General features: G+C 55.6%; 1 protein-coding gene across 2 annotated transcripts; it reads left to right on the forward strand.

Moving 5' to 3' along the window:
- The first annotated feature begins 799 nt into the window (after nucleotides 1–799).
- ADAD2 (adenosine deaminase domain containing 2) lies at nucleotides 800–6702 on the forward strand. 2 transcript variants are annotated; one of them, XM_088027158.1, is made up of 11 exons: nucleotides 800–1005; nucleotides 1114–1259; nucleotides 4215–4355; nucleotides 4603–4716; nucleotides 4807–4932; nucleotides 5028–5178; nucleotides 5270–5437; nucleotides 5560–5789; nucleotides 5898–6141; nucleotides 6359–6512; nucleotides 6598–6702. In XM_088027158.1, exons 1-11 carry the CDS (start codon nucleotides 800–802, stop codon nucleotides 6700–6702), a joined length of 1785 nt encoding a protein of 594 aa, XP_087883284.1. The 2 variants fall into 2 exon arrangements, with proteins under 2 accessions (XP_087883284.1, XP_087883283.1); XM_088027157.1 differs by having other exon boundaries at nucleotides 800–1259.
- Nucleotides 6703–17998: the final 11296 nt, after the last annotated feature.

Consider the following 17998-nt stretch of genomic DNA (forward strand, 5'->3'; position numbering starts at 1 on the left):
ATTGCATCATAGCAGGCTATGACGTCAATCGTCTTCATCCCTAACTTCATCTTGTTTTTGCTATTTTTCCCTCATTCCTAGTCCCTCGCCTTAAAAAACTGCTGTTTTGTGGTATTTTTATAAGCCAAATTAAAATCCCTTCTGAAACAACAACAACAAACAAAACGGAAGGGGGTGCCAAATGGTTAATTTTGGCTAGAGGCTTCAGGAAGTGGACAGTTTTTAAAGGTAGATCCTAAAGATGCCGTGGGGCTGCTTCAATTGAGAATACCTGCACTTATCAGCTAAAGACATTTACCTCTCCCGAGTTTAGCGGTTGGGGATGATCTGGTGCGATGGGTGCAGTTTGGGGCATCCTGGGGTGAGAGCAAGGGGGAGGCCCTAGACCCACACCCCCAAACCCCTTCCCAGGTCTTCACTTCCAGGACCACCCCAGGCTGGAGAACAGGGTCATGGGAGCACCCCCCCTCGTCCCGTCGCCGCTCCCGGGCCTGAAAGCCCACCCCGGAAGTGGGAGGTTAGCCAGGAGACCGCTCAATCCGTGCTCCACATCCTGGCTGCTGGGGCTGTTGCTGATGCTGCTGCTGCTGCTCAGGAGACTGGCCTTCCAATTGGCTGGGCACAGTGTCTGACACAGCTCTGCAGGCTCTCATTGGCCAGCAATGAGGCGGGGGCGGAGCTTGTCTTGCTCGGGCCGCCTTGCCACGTGCTCCTCACGCGGAGCCACACCGCACCGCGTAAAAGGGCGCAGGCAGCGTGAGATCGGTCCCGCTGTCCTGTCTGGTCCCTGCATCGGGCCATGGCTTCTGCGGCCAGCACCGCCTCGGGCGCGGATGACGGTGGCCGCAGGAAGCCCCGTCTGGCGGCGTCGTTGCAAATCAACCCCAGGCCCAGCCCCTGGCGGCCCACGGCCAGCCTGGGCCAAGATCCCTGGGAGCCCGCGGTCACCCCTAACGCGGAGAACGACGAGGGGGGCGGGCAGCCCCAGGCCTCAGCAGCAGGGGACGGTGGGCCTGGGGAGGGGGCCGGACTCGGGGACCTGGGGGCAGCCGGGGCAGGGGAAGAACTGGGGGGACAGATGGGGAGGTCCCTGAGGGTCTCTGTCCCGCCTGCCGGGCCTGCCCGGGACCTCCCGACGGCGCCCAGGCAGCTGGGCCTGCAGCTCAAGGACCCGCCGCAGGGCCAGGCCGCGGCCTTGCTCGCGCAGTATGCAGCCAGTCTGGGCGAGTCCCTGATCTTCCAAGAGGACCAGACAGCAGGTGAGGCCCGGTGGCGTGGGATCGCGGCGCTCCCTGGGCTAACCTCCTACGAAGTAGGCGGGATCGCGAGCTGGGCCTGAGCCTGGAGCCGAGGCCGACCTGCCGTGAGCAGCACGGTGCCGTGAGCACCAGCAGGGGGAGCGTTATCCCCAACTGAAGCTTGGAGAGGTTTAACAACCCAGCGTTTCAGCCCGGGTTTTTTTGAGGGCCAATTACTTGAAATTACAGTTGCCATGCCAACATTGGAGCTCCCTAAGTGAGGGCCAGCTCCTGACTGAAAGATGTTACCAAGCATAGTTTGGTAATGGCAACAGTGCGAGGAGATGTGATCGCTAGCATGTCCTCTCTTCCTCCGTGTGTCCCCCACCTCTGACTCAGACACACACAGCAATACCCCAGGTCCTACATTCAGGTTCCCAACCTTAAGGCAGAGCCTTCCCAGTTTCTAAGGAGACGGTAAGAGAATTTGTCCAGATGCTGCGTACATTTGTAGGCTGCCTAGGAGAACCCCAAATGAACAGCTCAAAAAAAAGTACCGTATTAAAAATGTACCCGGAACGTAATCAGGGATGGTAAGACAGCAGGCACGGAGATGATTGTCATGATGGAAAGAATTAAGGACAGGTCCCTAGGATCGGGAGGCACGCTCACCACGCAGGTTCACAGGGGACCGGACCAGGGTTGGCCAGGAGGCAGAAGAGTGGGTAGAGAAAAATGCAGAGGCTTTGTTGGGGTTTTCTCGGGAAGGAATGGTTGAGGCAGGGTAGGTATGATGGGTAAGCTTAGGATTGTGTAAGACAAGGCGCTGAGTCAGGTTTGGGGTTAGGAGGGTGTCCCTAGTTGCCCAGTACCTGCCTTGGGGTGATCTGGGGTTGATGGTCTGGGTATGAGCTCTGGATTGGTTAGTTTCTTTTCTTTTCTTTTTTAAAGATTTTTTTTTATCTTGAGAGTAAGCCCATTCACGAGTGGGGTGAGGGGTAGAGGGAGAGGGTTCGCAGACTCCCCACTGAGCTCGGAGCCCAATGAGGGACTCAGTCCTGCAACCTAGAGTCCATGACCTGAGCCAAAATCAAGAGTTGGACAGCCAACCAACAGAGCCCCCCAGGTGCCCCTGCAGTGGTTGGTTTCTGTATCAAAGGTGTGTTTGCGGGGCACCTGGGTGGCTCAGTCAGTTGGGCGTCTGCCCTCGGCTCAGGGCATGATCCCTGGGTCCTGGAGTGGAGCCCCGCATTGGGCTCCCTGCTCTGAGGGGAGCCTGCTCCTCCCCCTCCACTCAAGCACGAGCTGTTCTGTGGTTGCGCAGGGCTCTAATCTCCTGTCATGTGACACAGTCCCTTGGCCCACCTTTGTGTGCAGGACACTGATGTTTTTGGAGACTAAAGCCTGGTCGTTTCGTACAAAGTCCCCTCCTTGGGACTGGGTTCAAGTTATGATTGGGGGTGGGGAGCATGCTCGATAACCTCGCGTCCTTGGCTGCACGCCCCCTAGGAGGCCTGTGATGTGTCTGTCCCACGACGGGCGGTATTAGCTGGGAGGGCCTCCCTTGGAGGGGACACCCCTCCCCCAGGGGTCTTTACTCTCCCCTCTGCGGTGAATCTGGCCCCAGGGACTTCCCTGATGCTCCTGCATCTGCTAGTTGGTGTTCTTGATGCCCTTCTAAAGGGAATAAATCTTGGTGCTCACAAGGAGTGCTGAGATGCTGGCTCCCTTCTGAAAGGGCAGTCCTTTTGGGAGACAAGTTAGCAGCAAGTACCACCAAGAGCCATGACCCGAAATAGGCTTATGCCCTTTCACCAAGTGATCCCAGTTCCGAGGTTTTTTTCTACCTCTCGTGTCGTAGTCACACCTCACATGACAGCGTTTGGCCGATGAGCCTTTCAAACTAGGAGAGAAATGGAGTGGCGTGTCTGGGGGCAGGCTGGGGGGGTGCAGTGGGCACCACGGGCCACGCGGCCTGCCCTTGGTGTGCACCCTCTGTCACATGGGGTCATATGGACCTACTGGGGAGGGGCTTGTCAGGATTCTCTGGGCAACAGTAAGCCTGGCACGCTGTGCCTGGGGCGGGCAGGAGTTGGCAGCCCCGTCTCCCTGTCCCCTCTGCTCATCCTTGCTGCCTGGTGCCGGGAGGAGCTGGTCCTCGGGACTCCGGCCAGAAGCATCTTTGCTCTTGACATCTTTGCCAGGAGCATTTTCACCTGGTAACTAATTGGCCACATGACACAGTTCCTCGGCCCACCTTTTGTGCAGGACCCTGATGTTTTGCTGTGAAAGAGAAAAAATGCGTTGATAGTTTTGACAGTTCGGTTTCATTTCTCCACTGACCCAGAACTCCCATTTTAATATTGTATAAATCTCAGCCCTCACAGAGGTCCATACAGAGTTTGAAGCCCCATATCCCAGAGAATTCTGGACTGTGCGGGGACAGTATGCCTGAGCAAACAGCAGTGTACACACTCCCACAACACAATACAGAGCTCCGTCACAAATATGCAGTCCCGTATTTGGAAACGGATTCCTCTCTTAATGATAAAAGAAACTTTATCAAAAAAAGCAAAAGTGCGCTGCCAAGCAAGGAGACGTGTAAGACTGTGTATGAACGAGAAGCTTTGAAGACAAGACCTCGGGGGGTCCAGTCCACAAAATGAAACCCATTCTTTGTGCAGTATTGCCACGAACCCACACTTCACATTTTGAATGCGTTCCAACTTTTTGTATTTTGTGGTCATCATTTTAATTTTGTGATTCAGATCTCACGCGTTATCACATCCGTTCTAATGAATACTCCTCTTATTTCTCCTGATTCTCTTTTATGGCAAGATTGCCTCATGGCCAGTAGTTTCGGGGTGAAGATAGGGGTGGGGTCAGGAGGAAGCAGGCTGGGGGGGACTGTGGCTCAGGGGGGCCCCTGGCGGGGATGGGGTGCGGGGCGCTGCCTCAGGGTCCCTCCCTCCGCAGACCCCTGCTTGCCTTTCTCTGTGCGCGCTGAGCTGGATGAGCTGTTCTGCCCCATGGGAAATGCCAACAGCAAATCGGAGGCCAGGCAGCAGGCGGCGCTCTCTGCCCTCCGCTACGTCCAGAGTCAGCTGGGGAGCCCAGGTAAGGGGGGACAGGTGACCCGAGTGGGTGCGTGTGCCGGGCTGGGTTGTCACGGAGACCATCCGGGCATCAGGGCCTCGCCTGCAGGGAGCTGGGGAGAGGGGGCTCTGAGCTGACTGATGCCCTAATTCCTTTGAAGCCTGCCCCCCTGGGGGTGCAGGGACTGCTCGAGGGGCAGCCCAGGAGTTTGGGGTTGGTGGAAGATGATGCCCCCTCATTCCCACCAATGGAACGTCTTGGCTTCCAGAAGGACCAAGGACAGGTGGGCAGGCCCTGGTACCCATGGTAACCCACCCCCTTGTCTTTCTTCCAGAGCCCCCAAAGACCCCCAGCAAGCCTCCAGCCGCCCCTCTGAGCGTAGGTAGGTGGGCCCGCATTGTCCCCAGCCCTGTGGTGAGGGGAGGGGTACAGTCTGTGGGGTCCCCACCTGCACCTTCTCCCCAACGTGCAGAGAACATCCTGACCCACGAGCAGCGCTGTGCGGCCGTGGTCAGCGCTGGCTTTGACCGCCTTGTGGACCAGACCTCCCCGTACCAGGCCTGTAAGGGGACTGTGGCTGCCGTCATCTTGGAGAGAGGTAGGGCTTGCCCTGCCCCACCTCGGGACCACCCCCACCCCCACCCCACGGACCCCTTGCCTTTGCTGGCATGGCTCTGCCCCCTTCCCTTACAGAGGTGCCAGGCGCCAGGGGCCACACCAAGGAGATCTATGAGCTGGTGGCACTGGGCACAGGCAGCAGCACCTGCGCCGGCTGGCTGGAATTCTCCGGGCGGCAGCTCCACGACTTTCACGGGCTGGTTGTAGCCCGCAGGGCCCTGGTCAGGTGAGGGGTGGGCCCGGCGGGCGCTTGGCTGCAGGACCCGCAGCGCGCAGGACCCCGCAGCCCGAACTGCTCCTCCCCCTGCCTCCCCCAGGTTCTTGTTCCGTCAGCTCCTGTTGGTGACACAGGGTGGCCCCAAGGGCCAGGAACGGTCAGTACTGGCCCCCCAGCCTGGGTCTGGGCCCCCCTTTGCCCTCAAGCCCCGGATCTTCCTGCACCTCTACGTCAGCAATACCCCCAAGGGAGCCGCTCATGACATCTAGTACGTGGGGAGCCCTGGCGGGGCCCTTAGTTTGGCTGGGTGGGGAAGGGCGGTATGGGGGGACAGAAGAGCAGCCTCACTCTTGTGTCTTGTGACTTCGCTCCCTCTGCCCACCTCTGCAGCCTCCCACCAAGCTCTGAGGGCAGCCTCCTGCACAGCCCGCCCTCCCGCCTGCAGGTCCATGTCCGCGGGGAGCTGAAGCCTGTGTGCTACGTGACCCCCGCGCTCCGGGACACCTATGTGGGCTGCCTCTCCGCCAGTGACAAGCTGGCTCGCTGGGCCGTGCTGGGGCTGGGTGGCGCCCTGCTCGCCCACTTCCTGCCTCCCCTCTACGCCACCAGCCTTGTCCTGGGTGAGGGCCCTGGGAGCTCTGGGGGTGAGGGCGGAAGGTGGTGTCTGGATGGTGTGTGGGAGAGGGTGTTGGTGACGCAGACCTTGTCTTGTGCCTCTCTCCCCCCAGCTGACCCCTGCCACGACCCCCCAACTCTGAGCAGGGCCATCCACACGCGGCCCAACCTAGACAGGGTCTTGGGGCCGTGCCTGCCACCCCCCTATGCCCGTACCACGCTGCACCTGTTTGCAGGGCCCCCCGTGGCCCCCTTGGATCCTACCCCCAACACCTGCCATGGCCTGAGCCTCAACTGGAGCCTGGGGGACACCGATGTCGAGGTTGTGGATGTGGTCACCGGCCGTGTGAAGGCTGAGTAAGAAAGGCCCGTGGGCAGCTTGGTGAGGGGTCCGTGGCTCCGTGCCCTTGGGGCAGGATGGTGCACCCGGTTCCCAGCTTGGGTTCTAATCCTAGCTCTGTGACCTGTAACCGTGGCTGGCGCTTCCATCACCCACCCTGTGACACCTATGAACCCCACAAGATTGCATGGCCAGAAAGGAGATGGCGTGAGCGGCGTGGTGTGGGCCTATTAGCTCAGTCTCCGGGCCTTCTCTGTCCATCTCCAGCGCTGGCCTCGGGCCCCCTTCCCGCCTCTGCAAGGCAGCCTTTCTCCAGGCCTTCCGCCAGGCTGCCAGAGCTCTCGGGAAGTCCAGCCTCCTGGCCTTGAAGACCTACGAGGCAGCCAAGGTCAGTGTTCTGCCACCCCTCCAGCCTGCTCCGTCCTGCACCCGTAGCAAGCACGAGCTTCCCACCCTCTCCTGTTCTCTCCTAGGCCGGACCCTACCAGGATGCTCGCAGGCAGCTGGCCCTCCTCCTGGACCAGGAGGGCCTGGGGGCTTGGCCCTCAAAACCACTGGTGGGCAAATTCAAAGGCTGAAGCCCACCTCCTGAGCTGAGCTGGATCCTGCTGGAGGAGGGTCGCTTCTGGAGAGGGGTGGGGAGGCGCATAGGGGGATGGGAGATGCACGGGGCAAAGTTGGGGTTGCAGGGAGGGGCCTATGTCGTGGGGCGGGGTAGGGGCTTGCTGCACATTCGGACTTGAATAAAGAGCGGTTTTGGGTGCTTCTACGTGTTGTTGGCTCTTTTGGAAGGAGCGGGGAGCCTGCAGCCCTTTTGTTAAAGGATTCATGAGTGGGGCAGCTCCACCTACCAGCAGAGAGGTGTCCCAAGGAGTGGAACAAGATGGCAAGTTTTTCTAGGACGGTGAGGACAAAAAGTTATTGGCGGGGGCGCCTGGGTGGCTCAGTCGGTTAAGCGACTGCCTTCGGCTCAGGTCATGATCCTGGAATCCCGGGATCGAGTCCCACATCGGGCTCCCTGCTCGGCAGGGAGTCTGCTTCTCCCTCTGACCCTCTTCCCTCTCGTGCTATCTCTCATTCTCTCTCTCTCAAATAAATAAATAAAATCTTTAAAAAAAAAAGTTATTGGCAAAAAAACCCTCAAATAAATAAAAAATAATTGTTCTCGACACGGAGCTTTCTAGGAGAAAGAGCAAAATGTCTTGTGCAGATCAGCTCATCTTCGGGGAGTGGGGAAGACCCAGATGAAAAAATCTCTGATGAACCAGTTGGGACTACCTTTTTGGGGAGATTGAAACTGCAATTAGATTACGTGTTAAACCCCGGTTTGGGAACTCAGTCTAAGTGCCACCATTTGAGGACTGTGAGGTTTTTTTTAAAACACAGAATGACTTTATTGTGTCGCCAGCCTACCTGAGTGCTCCAGGGGAGGCCCTGTTGTGTTCTGGGGCAGGGCTGTGGCAGCAAGTGTGGGAGCATTCCTTCTTGGGTGTGATGGGGGCTCCTGTGTCCCTTCCTTTCCCAGTGATGTGGGAAATAAAGGCAGAAGAAAAATTTCCTTACTCCCTCCAGCCCATTGACAAGTCCTTGAAACAGGCGCAGAGTGACATTCCTCTAGGGACTCAACTGTCTCCATGCTGACACTTTGCTGAGGGCAAAAGGCAATTCTAGCCCGACACTCCCAACCCCCAGGATCCTGTAAGTATACTTTAAAGTACAAAAATTTAGAAATTTCTTTTATCTCTGAACCCCTCAAGATACGTGTTGGCAATCATCCCCCAAGCATATGGCCCACCGACAGACATCTGAAGGGTCTCAGGACTCAGGTTTTATTAGACGGTAATAAGTGACCTTTTCCCAACAATAGCTCAAGGCTCTGGAAACCTTGCTTCCAAATTTCCTTAGAGACTGACGCGATCCCAAACCCCCTCCCAACTTGAAAGTATGTAACGGGCCATTCCTCATGAGCCCGGGCGGGAGCTGTTTCTGCCCACGGGTCCCGCCCCATGCTTCAATACAACCACCGTTTTGCACCAAAGACATCTCAAGAATTCTTTCTTGGCCATCGGGCTTCCAACCCTCAAGTTCTTTCCTACATCAGCCGGGGGAGTAGAGACCACCCAGGCAGGCCTGATTATTTTTCTAGATGAGTCGACTCAAGTGCATCAAGCTCAAGTGGCTGGCCAAGGCCACACACACTCAGGGGCAGAGAGGTGGCTTGGACGGAGGGGGCACCGTCCCAGGACTCCAGCATCAGCACTGGCCTGCCCCTGAACGTTGACCCAGCTTCCCAAGGCCCACCTAGGGGAGCGGTCTGTAGTTCTGAATCTTAAGACAGCTGCAGGGGCAGGGAGCCTCGGGCCACAGGGCGTGGGGCCGTGGGGCTGGCAGGATTTCAACCACCCGTCGCCTCCGGTCTCCAGACTTCAGAGCAGGCTGTGCTCCTGCTCAGGCGACACGGCCTGGGCGGGCAGGGTGCCCAGGTGTGCAGACATGTGCGGGTGTGTGTGTGCCTGTGCGGGGTGAGTGGTCTTCCCAGCCGAGGCCCTCAGAGTGCCCGGTAGCCTCGCCGATGCACCGCAGCCCCCTGGAGCGAAAGGAAGGCTAACCCCGCACCCGGCCCTGTGAGGCAAGCAGGCTCAGGCAATCCCTTGAGTTACCCAGGGGAGCAGCTGGGCGGCACAGAAGGAGGACCGGGACCCCACTCTGTAGGGCTCGCTCTGTCCGCTTCTCAGGGCCGCAGTAACAAAGGACCACACGCCAGGTGCTTTCAAACAGACATTTGTTCCCTCCCAGTTCTGGAGGCCAGAAGTCTGATCAGCAGCAGGGCCGGTTACTTCCGTGGCCTCTCGGGAGAAAATCATTCCAGGTGGCCACTTCTGGGAGCACCGGGCCATCCTCGCTTGGGGCGGCATCACTGCTGTCTCTGCCCCAGTGCGCCTGGCCTCCTCCCTTTGTACGTCTGTGTGTCCCTTCCAAGGACCCCAGGCATTGGATTTAGGGCCCACCCAATTCCCATAGGACCTCATTTTAACTTTACATGTGCAAAGAGTGCTCCCAGGTAAGGTCACTTTCAGAGGCTCAGGGGCGGGGCATGAATTTGGGGTGAATGTTTACCTCTATACACCCGCAAGCCCAGTGGAAGGGACCCTGGGCCCTACCCTCTCACAAAAATCCAAAGGACCTTACCGGCAGGGATTAGGGCAGCAGTCTGCCCAGGGCCTGCCTCCTCTCCCCAGTGGGACCATGATGCCCGAACCCTCTGGCATCCTTCAACATGGGGTTCACCAGCCCCATGAATCCCGGTCCATGTGGGGCCACCCTCTGCTACCACTCCTTCCTGAGCCCTGCTGACGTAGGAAAGAACGTTAGGGTTTGAGGCCAAGGGCCAAGAAAGAATTCTTGAGACGTCTTTGATGCAAAAAGGTGGTTGTATTGAAGCATGGGACGGGACCCGTGGGCAGAAACAGCTCCCGCCCGGGCTCATGAGGAATGGCCCGTTACATACTTTCAAGTTGGGAGGGGGTTTGGGATCGCGTCAGTCTCTAAGGAATTTTGGAAGCAAGGTTTCCAGGGCCTTGAGCTATTGTTGGGAAAAGGTCATTTATTACCGTCTAATAAAACCTGAGTCATGAGACCCTTCAGATATCTGTCGGTGGGCCATATGCTTGGGGGATGATTGCCAACACGTATCTTGAGGGGTTTAGAGATAAAGGAAATCTCTCTCTTTTTTTAAAGATTTTATTTATTCATTTGACAGAGAGAGAGAGAGAGCACAAGCAGGGGGAGCGACAGGTGCCATGGGCGATAATGGGGCCCCACTTCACAGGGCAGGATGCTCCTGAGGTGAAGCAGAGTAACTTCTGGAAGAACACGTGGGTGGGCGGGGTGGTGCTGCCTTCCCAGCCCTTCCACCCCGGCAGTGCAGCGGCTGCTGCTGGATTTGCTCCCATGACCTTGGACAAAACTCGCAACAGCTTTTATAAAATGAGAACTGGACGGTGGGAGGTGGGAGATGCAGTCTTTGTGGTTGAGAGAAAGTGCTCGGGCCGAGGTGCTTGGGGGATGGCAGGGAGAAAGCCACTGATGGGAGGGGGAGGGGGAGGGGGAGGAGGGAGGGGGAGGGGTGGGGGAAGGGGGAAGGGAGGGGGAGGCAGAAGGGGGAGGAGGGGGGAGAAGGAAGGGAGAAGGGGGAAGGGAGGGGAGGGGCTGCCTCTGGGCTGGCCCGCAGGTGCTCAGGAATGCGCAGGTGCAAGGCAGAGGGGCAGGTGGAGGATTAGGGGAGGGAAATTAGAACCCTGAGGGTTCAAAGCCAGGTCAGCGCTGTTGGTTTTATCCGAGTAAACAGCTGAGTTATTTACCGTTAGGTATTGTTTCTCTAAAAGAAACTTCTCAGACCAACTTTGAAATCACGATTTCTCTTGGTTATTTTTTTCAGGGACGAGAGAATTTTTAAAAAACACCCAAGCCTATTAATTAGCCCAATAATTGCACGTTATTGTCCCCAGGAGATAATTTCAATTGATTTACTTTTTGTACCGCAGTGGTGACTACAACAGTCGTCCCAGACTGCGGCTGTATGCAGCGAGCCTTCTGTTATTCATTCATCACATAATCACTGGGTAAACAAGTTATTCACAGTGACATTAACTCTGCTGTGTTCTGCCAAGTAAGGAATATTTGTCCCCACCTTGCATAAATCTGCCCGGCCAATCCTTTCCTCCCAAGACAGTCCTTATTACACAAAATTGGTTCAGTTCCTTTGACTCAGCTTATTTAATAGTTGAAGGACAATGGTGAAGGCTGCTTTTGAAATGGAGAGTCTGTTAATGTCTTCTTGGCCTAATCCCCTGCAGGTGTAGTTTTTGCCAGCAGTGGCACATTTAAATTAAGAGGTGATGTCATCTAGCTGGGCACAAGTCACACAGGCCAGCTGCCTCCTCCAGGAAGCCTGGGCCATCCCCTCTTCCCTTCCTGCCGCCCTGAGCTCTGGGAACCTTTCCTGAGCATCCCCTGCACCATGCTGTCCCTCTGCTGGGCATGGTCTTCATCACTGAGCAGAAGGGCGGACCTGGAGGCCAAGGGGCCACTCCACCTTCCCAAGCCTCAGTTTCTCCATCTGGCAAATGAGTCAGCCACAAATGCGTTGCCTGTAGGGTGGTGGTGGCCGAACTGGGAAGGGGGCTGAGCAGCGTTCCTGGGCCTTGGCGGTCCTCAGGTGGTGGCCGGTGTCAAGCCTGTCTGCTCCCAGCTCCTGGAGGTGGCCCCTGGTTTGCTTCTCCCCATCTCCTTGGAGGGGGGGGTCTCCCACATAGAAGGTGCCTGACCGACAAGCGTTGAATGGGAAATGAATGAATTATATAGGATGTCCTCTTTACAGGAGTTGGCTCCAGGGAGAGAATAGAAATCCTGTTCTCAAATATGGTTTTAGATGACATTTTGATATTTTCCATTGTATTGGGGCCCTTTTCCCTCTGCCCTGCAGAGAGTGAATAAGAGTTAGAGAAAGGTTAGTGAGAGTCACCCCGCTTCCCGGCTCGGCGGTGTGATGGCAGGTTAAAAACCCCGCATACACCCTAAGACGCTGTAACAAAGACAGCCACCCCCTTGGGCTTTCAGCAGAGCTCATTCCTCTCAGCAGAAAGGAGGTGACAGGTCCTCCGGTGGCTGTCCCCCATCCTGACCTCAGGGGAAGGCAGCCTCCCCTCATAGGACCTGAGCTGGGGTCCCCACATCACTTGCGCTCACCTGCCCATTGGTCCAAACGCAGTCACACACTGCGGGGGTGGCTGGGATGCGGCAATCTGGTGAGAGCGTGATTGGACCCCACTGCTCACCTTGTCCCTGGGGCCCGTGCTTGCAAAGATGGGGGAAGGAGTCACGCTCTGGGAAGGAGGGGGCGCCCACGTTTGCTGCCAGGCTGTCCCTGAAGGTAGAAATGGGCTGGGGGCAGAGGTGGGCGGCTCTAAGATACGGGTCTAGGACTGAACAACTGTTCTGGGGGCATCACGAAGTGAAAATATTTCATTGCCTAGCGTCGATAGTGGTTGAGAAGACGGCGCATGGGGATGTCAGTGCTGCTCTGGGTGACCATGCCGGTGTGGGTTTTTCCCCATAGGATTTGCTGATGCACTTTGGGTGCGCATTCTTATTCCCAGAGTGGCGGATCACCAGAGCCAGCCAGCGTGGCTGGAGACAAAAGCTCCCTCCCCCCGCCGGGGCCAGCGGCCAGGCTTTGGGGTGGATGTCTGGCCTGAGGTTGCCTTTAGAAGCTTCTACAGGAAACAGGGTACAGAGTAGACCAAATGCTGTGACAAACAGCCCCACAGTTTCAGTGGCTTAGTCAGGAGGCGCTCTTCTCTTGCTGGTACAATCCGCGGATGCGGGGGATCCGCTGCTTCCCTCTCGTGGGCCCACCCCTCAGGGCAGAGCCAGCAAACTTTCTCCAGAGAGCCAAAAAGTCAATATATCCACCTTGTGGGCCGTGCAGTCTCTGTTGCAACTACTCAACTCTGCTGTTACAGCCCCCAGAGCACTGCAGACAAGGAACGGGCCAGGCTGTGTTTCAATAAAACTTTATTTACAAAAAACAAGAGGGGGGCCGATGTAGTTTATTGACCCCTGCCTTAGGCCTTTGAATATTCCTGTGAATCTGCAGGGCCTGTGGAGTGAAAGGCAGGAGAGAGAGCAGCACATACCCCTTCCACCACATTCCACTGACCAGAAACCTGGCCGTGGCACCCTTACCTGCAGGGAAGCCGGAAATGTGGAAGACGAACCAGATGTCGGCAAGTCCGTGGCAGGCCCTGCCCCAGGGCCCTCCAGGAAGGGAAAGGACAGCCTCAGGGTGCGTGTTGGTGTGGTGGGTAACCCCGGGACAGGCCCCAGAACCACCGACCTGAGTTTGGAATGTCAACTCTGCCCTTACTGTGTGTGGGACCATTTAGCGTCTCGGTTTGCTCATTTGTAAGACGGGGGCAAATGGGGCCTCCCCCACACAGTCGCTGTGTGGATGAAATAAGGCACGTAGAGTCTTGGTCCAGGCCCTCACACAGGGGAGACTCTCGGAGACTGGGGGCTTTTGGACAGGTGTTTGAAACCCACCAACGAGCTGAGCTGATGAGGGTGTGAGACCCAGAGCAGAGCCCAAGGCTCTCGTCCGCCAGGCCCTCCCTCTGCACTGGGAAGCCTGCTTCTTTCAAAAACCAAATATCCTAGCTCTGGAATACTATCTTGCAGGGAGGATTAGATCTTAGCGTCTTTTCTGTAGTGAGAGATGGCCCATCGGGAATGCATGCGTATAGTCCAGGGCCTTCAGGAAGGCAGTAGGAAGTAGAGGGTAAGAGCATAGAGCCTGGAGCCAGACAGGCTGGGTTCCAATCCTGAATCCGTCGCTGTCAGCCCGGTGACTTGGGGTATTCACCTAGCTTCCCCGTGCCTCAGCTGCTTTGTCTGTAAAATGGGGATATTAGCACCTTCCTCAGAGAGTGCTGTGAGACTCCAGGGGTGCGTGAAGTGATGGGGCAGGGAGTGGCACGCAGCCACCACCCCCCAGAGGCTGTGATTGTCCCGGATGGTAAGGTTGCTGCCCAGAACCTCCTTCTGTCTCTTTTGAAAGGGTACCCTGATTTTCTTCTGGGGAAACTCACCTTCCCCATTCTCAGCCACGTGGCTTGGGTGGGACTAAGCCTATCTTCTGCTCCAGGGTGAGCCCCAACTCACATAAACCAATCAGCCTAGCTGCAGTGGTTGTTTCGGGGGTGTGGCCATAAGCGGCTCGGCTGGTAAGACTCGATGAAAACACATGCTTGGGATTTTGAGGAGCAAAAGGCTTCTGTCTTCCTTGGGCTTGGGGAAGTGAGGGTGTGAGGCTTGGCGCTTGGGCAGCCATCTGGCGGCCATGAGGGGAGCCTGGGGGTGAAGCTGATACACCCAGGGAGGCAGAGGGAGGATGCAGAGAATCTGAGCTTGTTTGATACTGATGACATTGGTCAAACACCTGGAACAAACCATACCTGTATTTGGAAATGAAACATTCCTGATTTTTTTTTTTTTTAGATGATAAAGAGAGAGCAAGAGAGAGATGGCGAGAGTGAGTGGAGATGGGGAGGAGCAGAGGGAGAGAGAGAGGGAAAGAATCCCACGCAGGCTCCACGCCCAGCATGGAGCCCAACAAGGGGCTCGATCTCATGACCCTGAGATCAGGACCTGAGCCTAAATGAGGAGTCGGACACTGTGCCTGTCGGGACCCTGGAATGGGAGCCTGGATGAGAGGGAAATTGACCTTCATACAACAAACGCTTGGCATTTTCCTGGGCACAGTGTCATCCATAGAACCGGAATATGTATGGGCTTGAACTCTAGCTGCCCGTGGGCTTGATCGCACACCCTGGTTGGGCGGCCTTCCTGTCTCTGTCTCATTTCTCCCTCTCCAGCCAGTGTTTGTCAGGATCACGTCCCAAATAAACCGCCTGCATGTAAACCCCTGAATCAGGGTTTGCTTCTGGGGCAACCCAAAGGTCTGGGAGAACCAAGTCAGACCTCCTCAGAAGCCGGTCCACATTTGGCACCCACGGGCCCCCACGTCACTGGTGTCATCACGCTGCCCTCTTCCTTCCCAGGACTTACCGCAAACTGTGCTTGTCCCATTCATTTCCTTCTGGACTTCTCTGTGGCCTGACTTCCTACCTCCCCGCCTCCCGTCCACTCAGGACCACACCAGCATCTGTCGGGCTAACCGCCCTCTCCGATGTGCCGGAACAACATCGGGCACCTGGCAGACTTGTAAGAAATATTGCCCCAGAACCCAACTCTTGTCCCTCCCAGCTTCTGAATGGCCTTGGCTGTGACCCCTGCCCCCTAGCACCCCTCACCCGGCGGCCCTGGGACTAGACCTGCCCCAATACAGCAGAGAAGTCACAACATCACTTTTTAACATTGTTTAATGTTTCTCTCGGAGTTGCAGGGGACAGGGGAGCCCCGAAGCTTAGTTAGGAAAGGCGCCAGGTGACACTGCTGAGCTTCTCAGGGGATCTTATTTTAAGCTGGTCACTGGCCAAGTACAGTGGAGGCCTTTGGAACAGCAAGATTGGCTAATTTTAGTGTGGGGCGCCCGGATTCATTCCGTTGCCAGTCGCCCTTGGTTTTGTCCCGCTTAGAGCAAAGGTGAGTTATGAAAGTCAGAGACATTTTTCACGCGTTGTTGGGAGCAGGCTGCCACCAAGGCAGGGCTGGGGGAGCACAGCCTCAGCCAGGGCCCCTCGGACGACCAGGGAGCCACAGGTCTCTCGAGGACAGCCCTTTGTTTTATTTTTTAACCGACATTCTGTTCCTAGGGGTGCCCCTTGGTTGGATGTCAAGTGCCAGGTAGGGCAGGTGCCGGCCGAGGACCAGGAGGCATGGAGCTTAGGGCACTGGGCTGGCAGTCCTGGCTTTGCCAACTCAGGCTGTGTGACTTGCCACATCACAGCCCCTCCCCGAGCCCTCACGTCCACACTTGTAAAATGGGCAGGTTCTTTGGCTCTAAGAATCCGTGGGCCAGGCTGCTCCCCAGTTGGCAGGGTCAGGGAAGGGCACCAGAGGGCCCCTCCTCGTCACAGGTGAAGAGAGAAGTCCTGCTCTGAGCCTCGGGGACTAGCTCATCTGCAAGGGGGACACTCTCTCCTCCTCCCAGAGGTGGCCTGTGCACACCTGGCCTTCTGGAACATTCTATCTGGCCTGCACAATCAGGGTTAATTTTGTTTCTCTTTGAATGCCTTTGAGCCCAGCCAGCACTCCTTCCCTTTCTCACTCTCCACTCCCATGCTAGCATTTCCTGGGGCCACCTCCCAAACCAAGGGAACGCACATCACCAGTGAGGGGCACGGCGCCCCCAGATGTGACACCTGGGAGGGACGCCAGCTCACGGGTGCCGCGGCTGGCTGGAGATGCACGGCCTCAATCTGAGCATGAAGAGACCTGGGACGGACACAGAACGAGGTACATTCTATTAAAAAGGAAGGGCTATATTCGTCCAAAATTTCGGTGTCAGAAGTGCCACAGAAGGCTGTGGAAACAGTCCAGATTATGGGAGGCTAAAGAGATGGGCCGCATAGATGCCTCCTCTAGCCCCTCCTGGTGGGGGAAAAGCCGTAAAGGACATTATTAGGTCAACTGGCAAAACTGGAACAGACAGTAGGTTAGATTAAAATATTGCGTCGACGTTAAATGTGCTGATGTTGATAACTATCTTGTGGTTTTGCAAGAGAATATCCTTCATCTTAGGAGAGAGAACCCCCCCCCGAAGTATCCCGGGGTCTCCTTGGCTCTCCATCTTAAAACAAAGGACGTGATTTACCTTAGAGCTTCCTCTCCTTTTATTTTTTTGGGTGACTCATGGATTCCTTTGAGAATCCAAAGAAATCACTGGACACTTGACACTCTGAAACGCACATACATACATGCTTTGTTGCTTGTCACCTCCAGAGGCTCCCAGGCCCTCTTGGAAACTCTCTGCTAAGAATTCTTGCACTGATGATTTTCTGACAGACCTTCTTGTGCTACATTCTAAAGTTGTTTTTGTTTTTTTTAAGAGTTATTTTTTTGAGAGAGAGAGAGAGAGCATGAGCAGGGGGAGGGGCAGAGGGAGAGAATCCTGGAGCAGACTCTCCCCGCTGAACGCAATCCCAGGACCCTGAATCACGACTCTGGGATCACTACCTGAACCAAAACCAAGAGTACGATGCTCAACTGACTGAGCCACCCAGGCGCCCCTACATTCTAAAGTTCTAAAAGCAAAGTTCTAAAAGGACCGTGATGTAGTCAACTTACTCTCAAATGGTCCAGAAAAATCTACTATTTATATATAATTTAAAAAAATAAGTGGTAAAGCAAAGCAAATGGCGAAATGTGTTTTTTAAAAAAAGAGGTGTATTCAGGTAATTGTATGTATGTACTGTTTTTGTTCTTGCAACTTTTTTGTGTTTGACGTTTCCCAAATAAAACGTTAACAGTTGCCTGGTGACTAGTAATCATTCCCTAAGCGGATGCCCAATATTAGCATATCAATGTGAGGAAGAGGGGGAGGGTATTCAGGGCCCCGGTGAGAGGCAGGTCACTGGCAGGCCCAGCCCCTTAGCCTGGCACCTGCGGGGCCTCAAGTCAGGGCAAGGAGCCCAGGTGGGTGGGTAGAAACAGGGCAGGCAGCTCATAGACAGAGATCTCAGTGAACTTCTATTCAAACTTGAACTACTTCATGACGTTTGCTAAGGGAGCAGTTCTGTGAATAGTCAGGGACCATGGTTTGGTTTGTTTGTTTTGTTTTTTACCTCTCTTCTGGTTTCTTAACTGCCCCTCCGTGGCATAGACTGTTGCAGTGAAGTCTGCTCCCCAGAATCACATACTGTCCAAGGCCGGAGGGACTTTAATAACCATCTGGTCCAACCTCTCCATGGGAATCAGTGAGAAAAGGAAAGGCCAGTGAAATCAGTCACCATGTCCACTGTGATATGACAAAGAAAGGGTGACAGCTGGTGCCGGAGATACCCTGAGACAACCCTGCTTACTCTGCTCAGGGTAGCACAGCAAAGTTATGTTCTTGTAATATTCTTGTCTTGAATATTTTCTTTGAGGGCTTGGGCACTGTTTCAGACGAGCCTAAGAACTGAGTATTCTGCTGGAAATCAGGATGCTTGGATCTAACTAAGTAAACTGGCTGTGTGACCTTGGGCAGGTGGCTTTCCCTTTCTGAGTCTTGGTCCCCCCATCTTAAAATATGAGAGATGATTTACTACATAAATTCTTATCCTTTTATAGGGTCCATGGATTCCTTTGAGGATCTGATAACAATTGCTGGACCCTTTTTCGAAGCCATGCACTTTGAGATGCACACAACCT

Source organism: Eumetopias jubatus, unplaced genomic scaffold, assembly GCF_037043125.1.
Source record: "Eumetopias jubatus isolate StellerSeaLion01/CBP00866 unplaced genomic scaffold, mEumJub1_p1.0 scaffold_10, whole genome shotgun sequence".
NCBI classification, from domain to species: domain Eukaryota; kingdom Metazoa; phylum Chordata; class Mammalia; order Carnivora; family Otariidae; genus Eumetopias; species Eumetopias jubatus.

Excerpts from the sequence above, each read along its gene's own strand:
- ADAD2 (XM_088027157.1), top strand. The coding sequence starts at position 800 with ATGGCTTCTGCGGCCAGCACCGCCTCGGGCGCGGATGACGGTGGCCGC. Across the intron at positions 4,356-4,602 it reads GAGTCAGCTGGGGAGCCCAG|AAGGACCAAGGACAGGTGGG; the intron begins GTAAGGGGGGAC and ends CTTGGCTTCCAG. Across the intron at positions 5,438-5,559 it reads GGAGCCGCTCATGACATCTA|CCTCCCACCAAGCTCTGAGG; the intron begins GTACGTGGGGAG and ends CCACCTCTGCAG.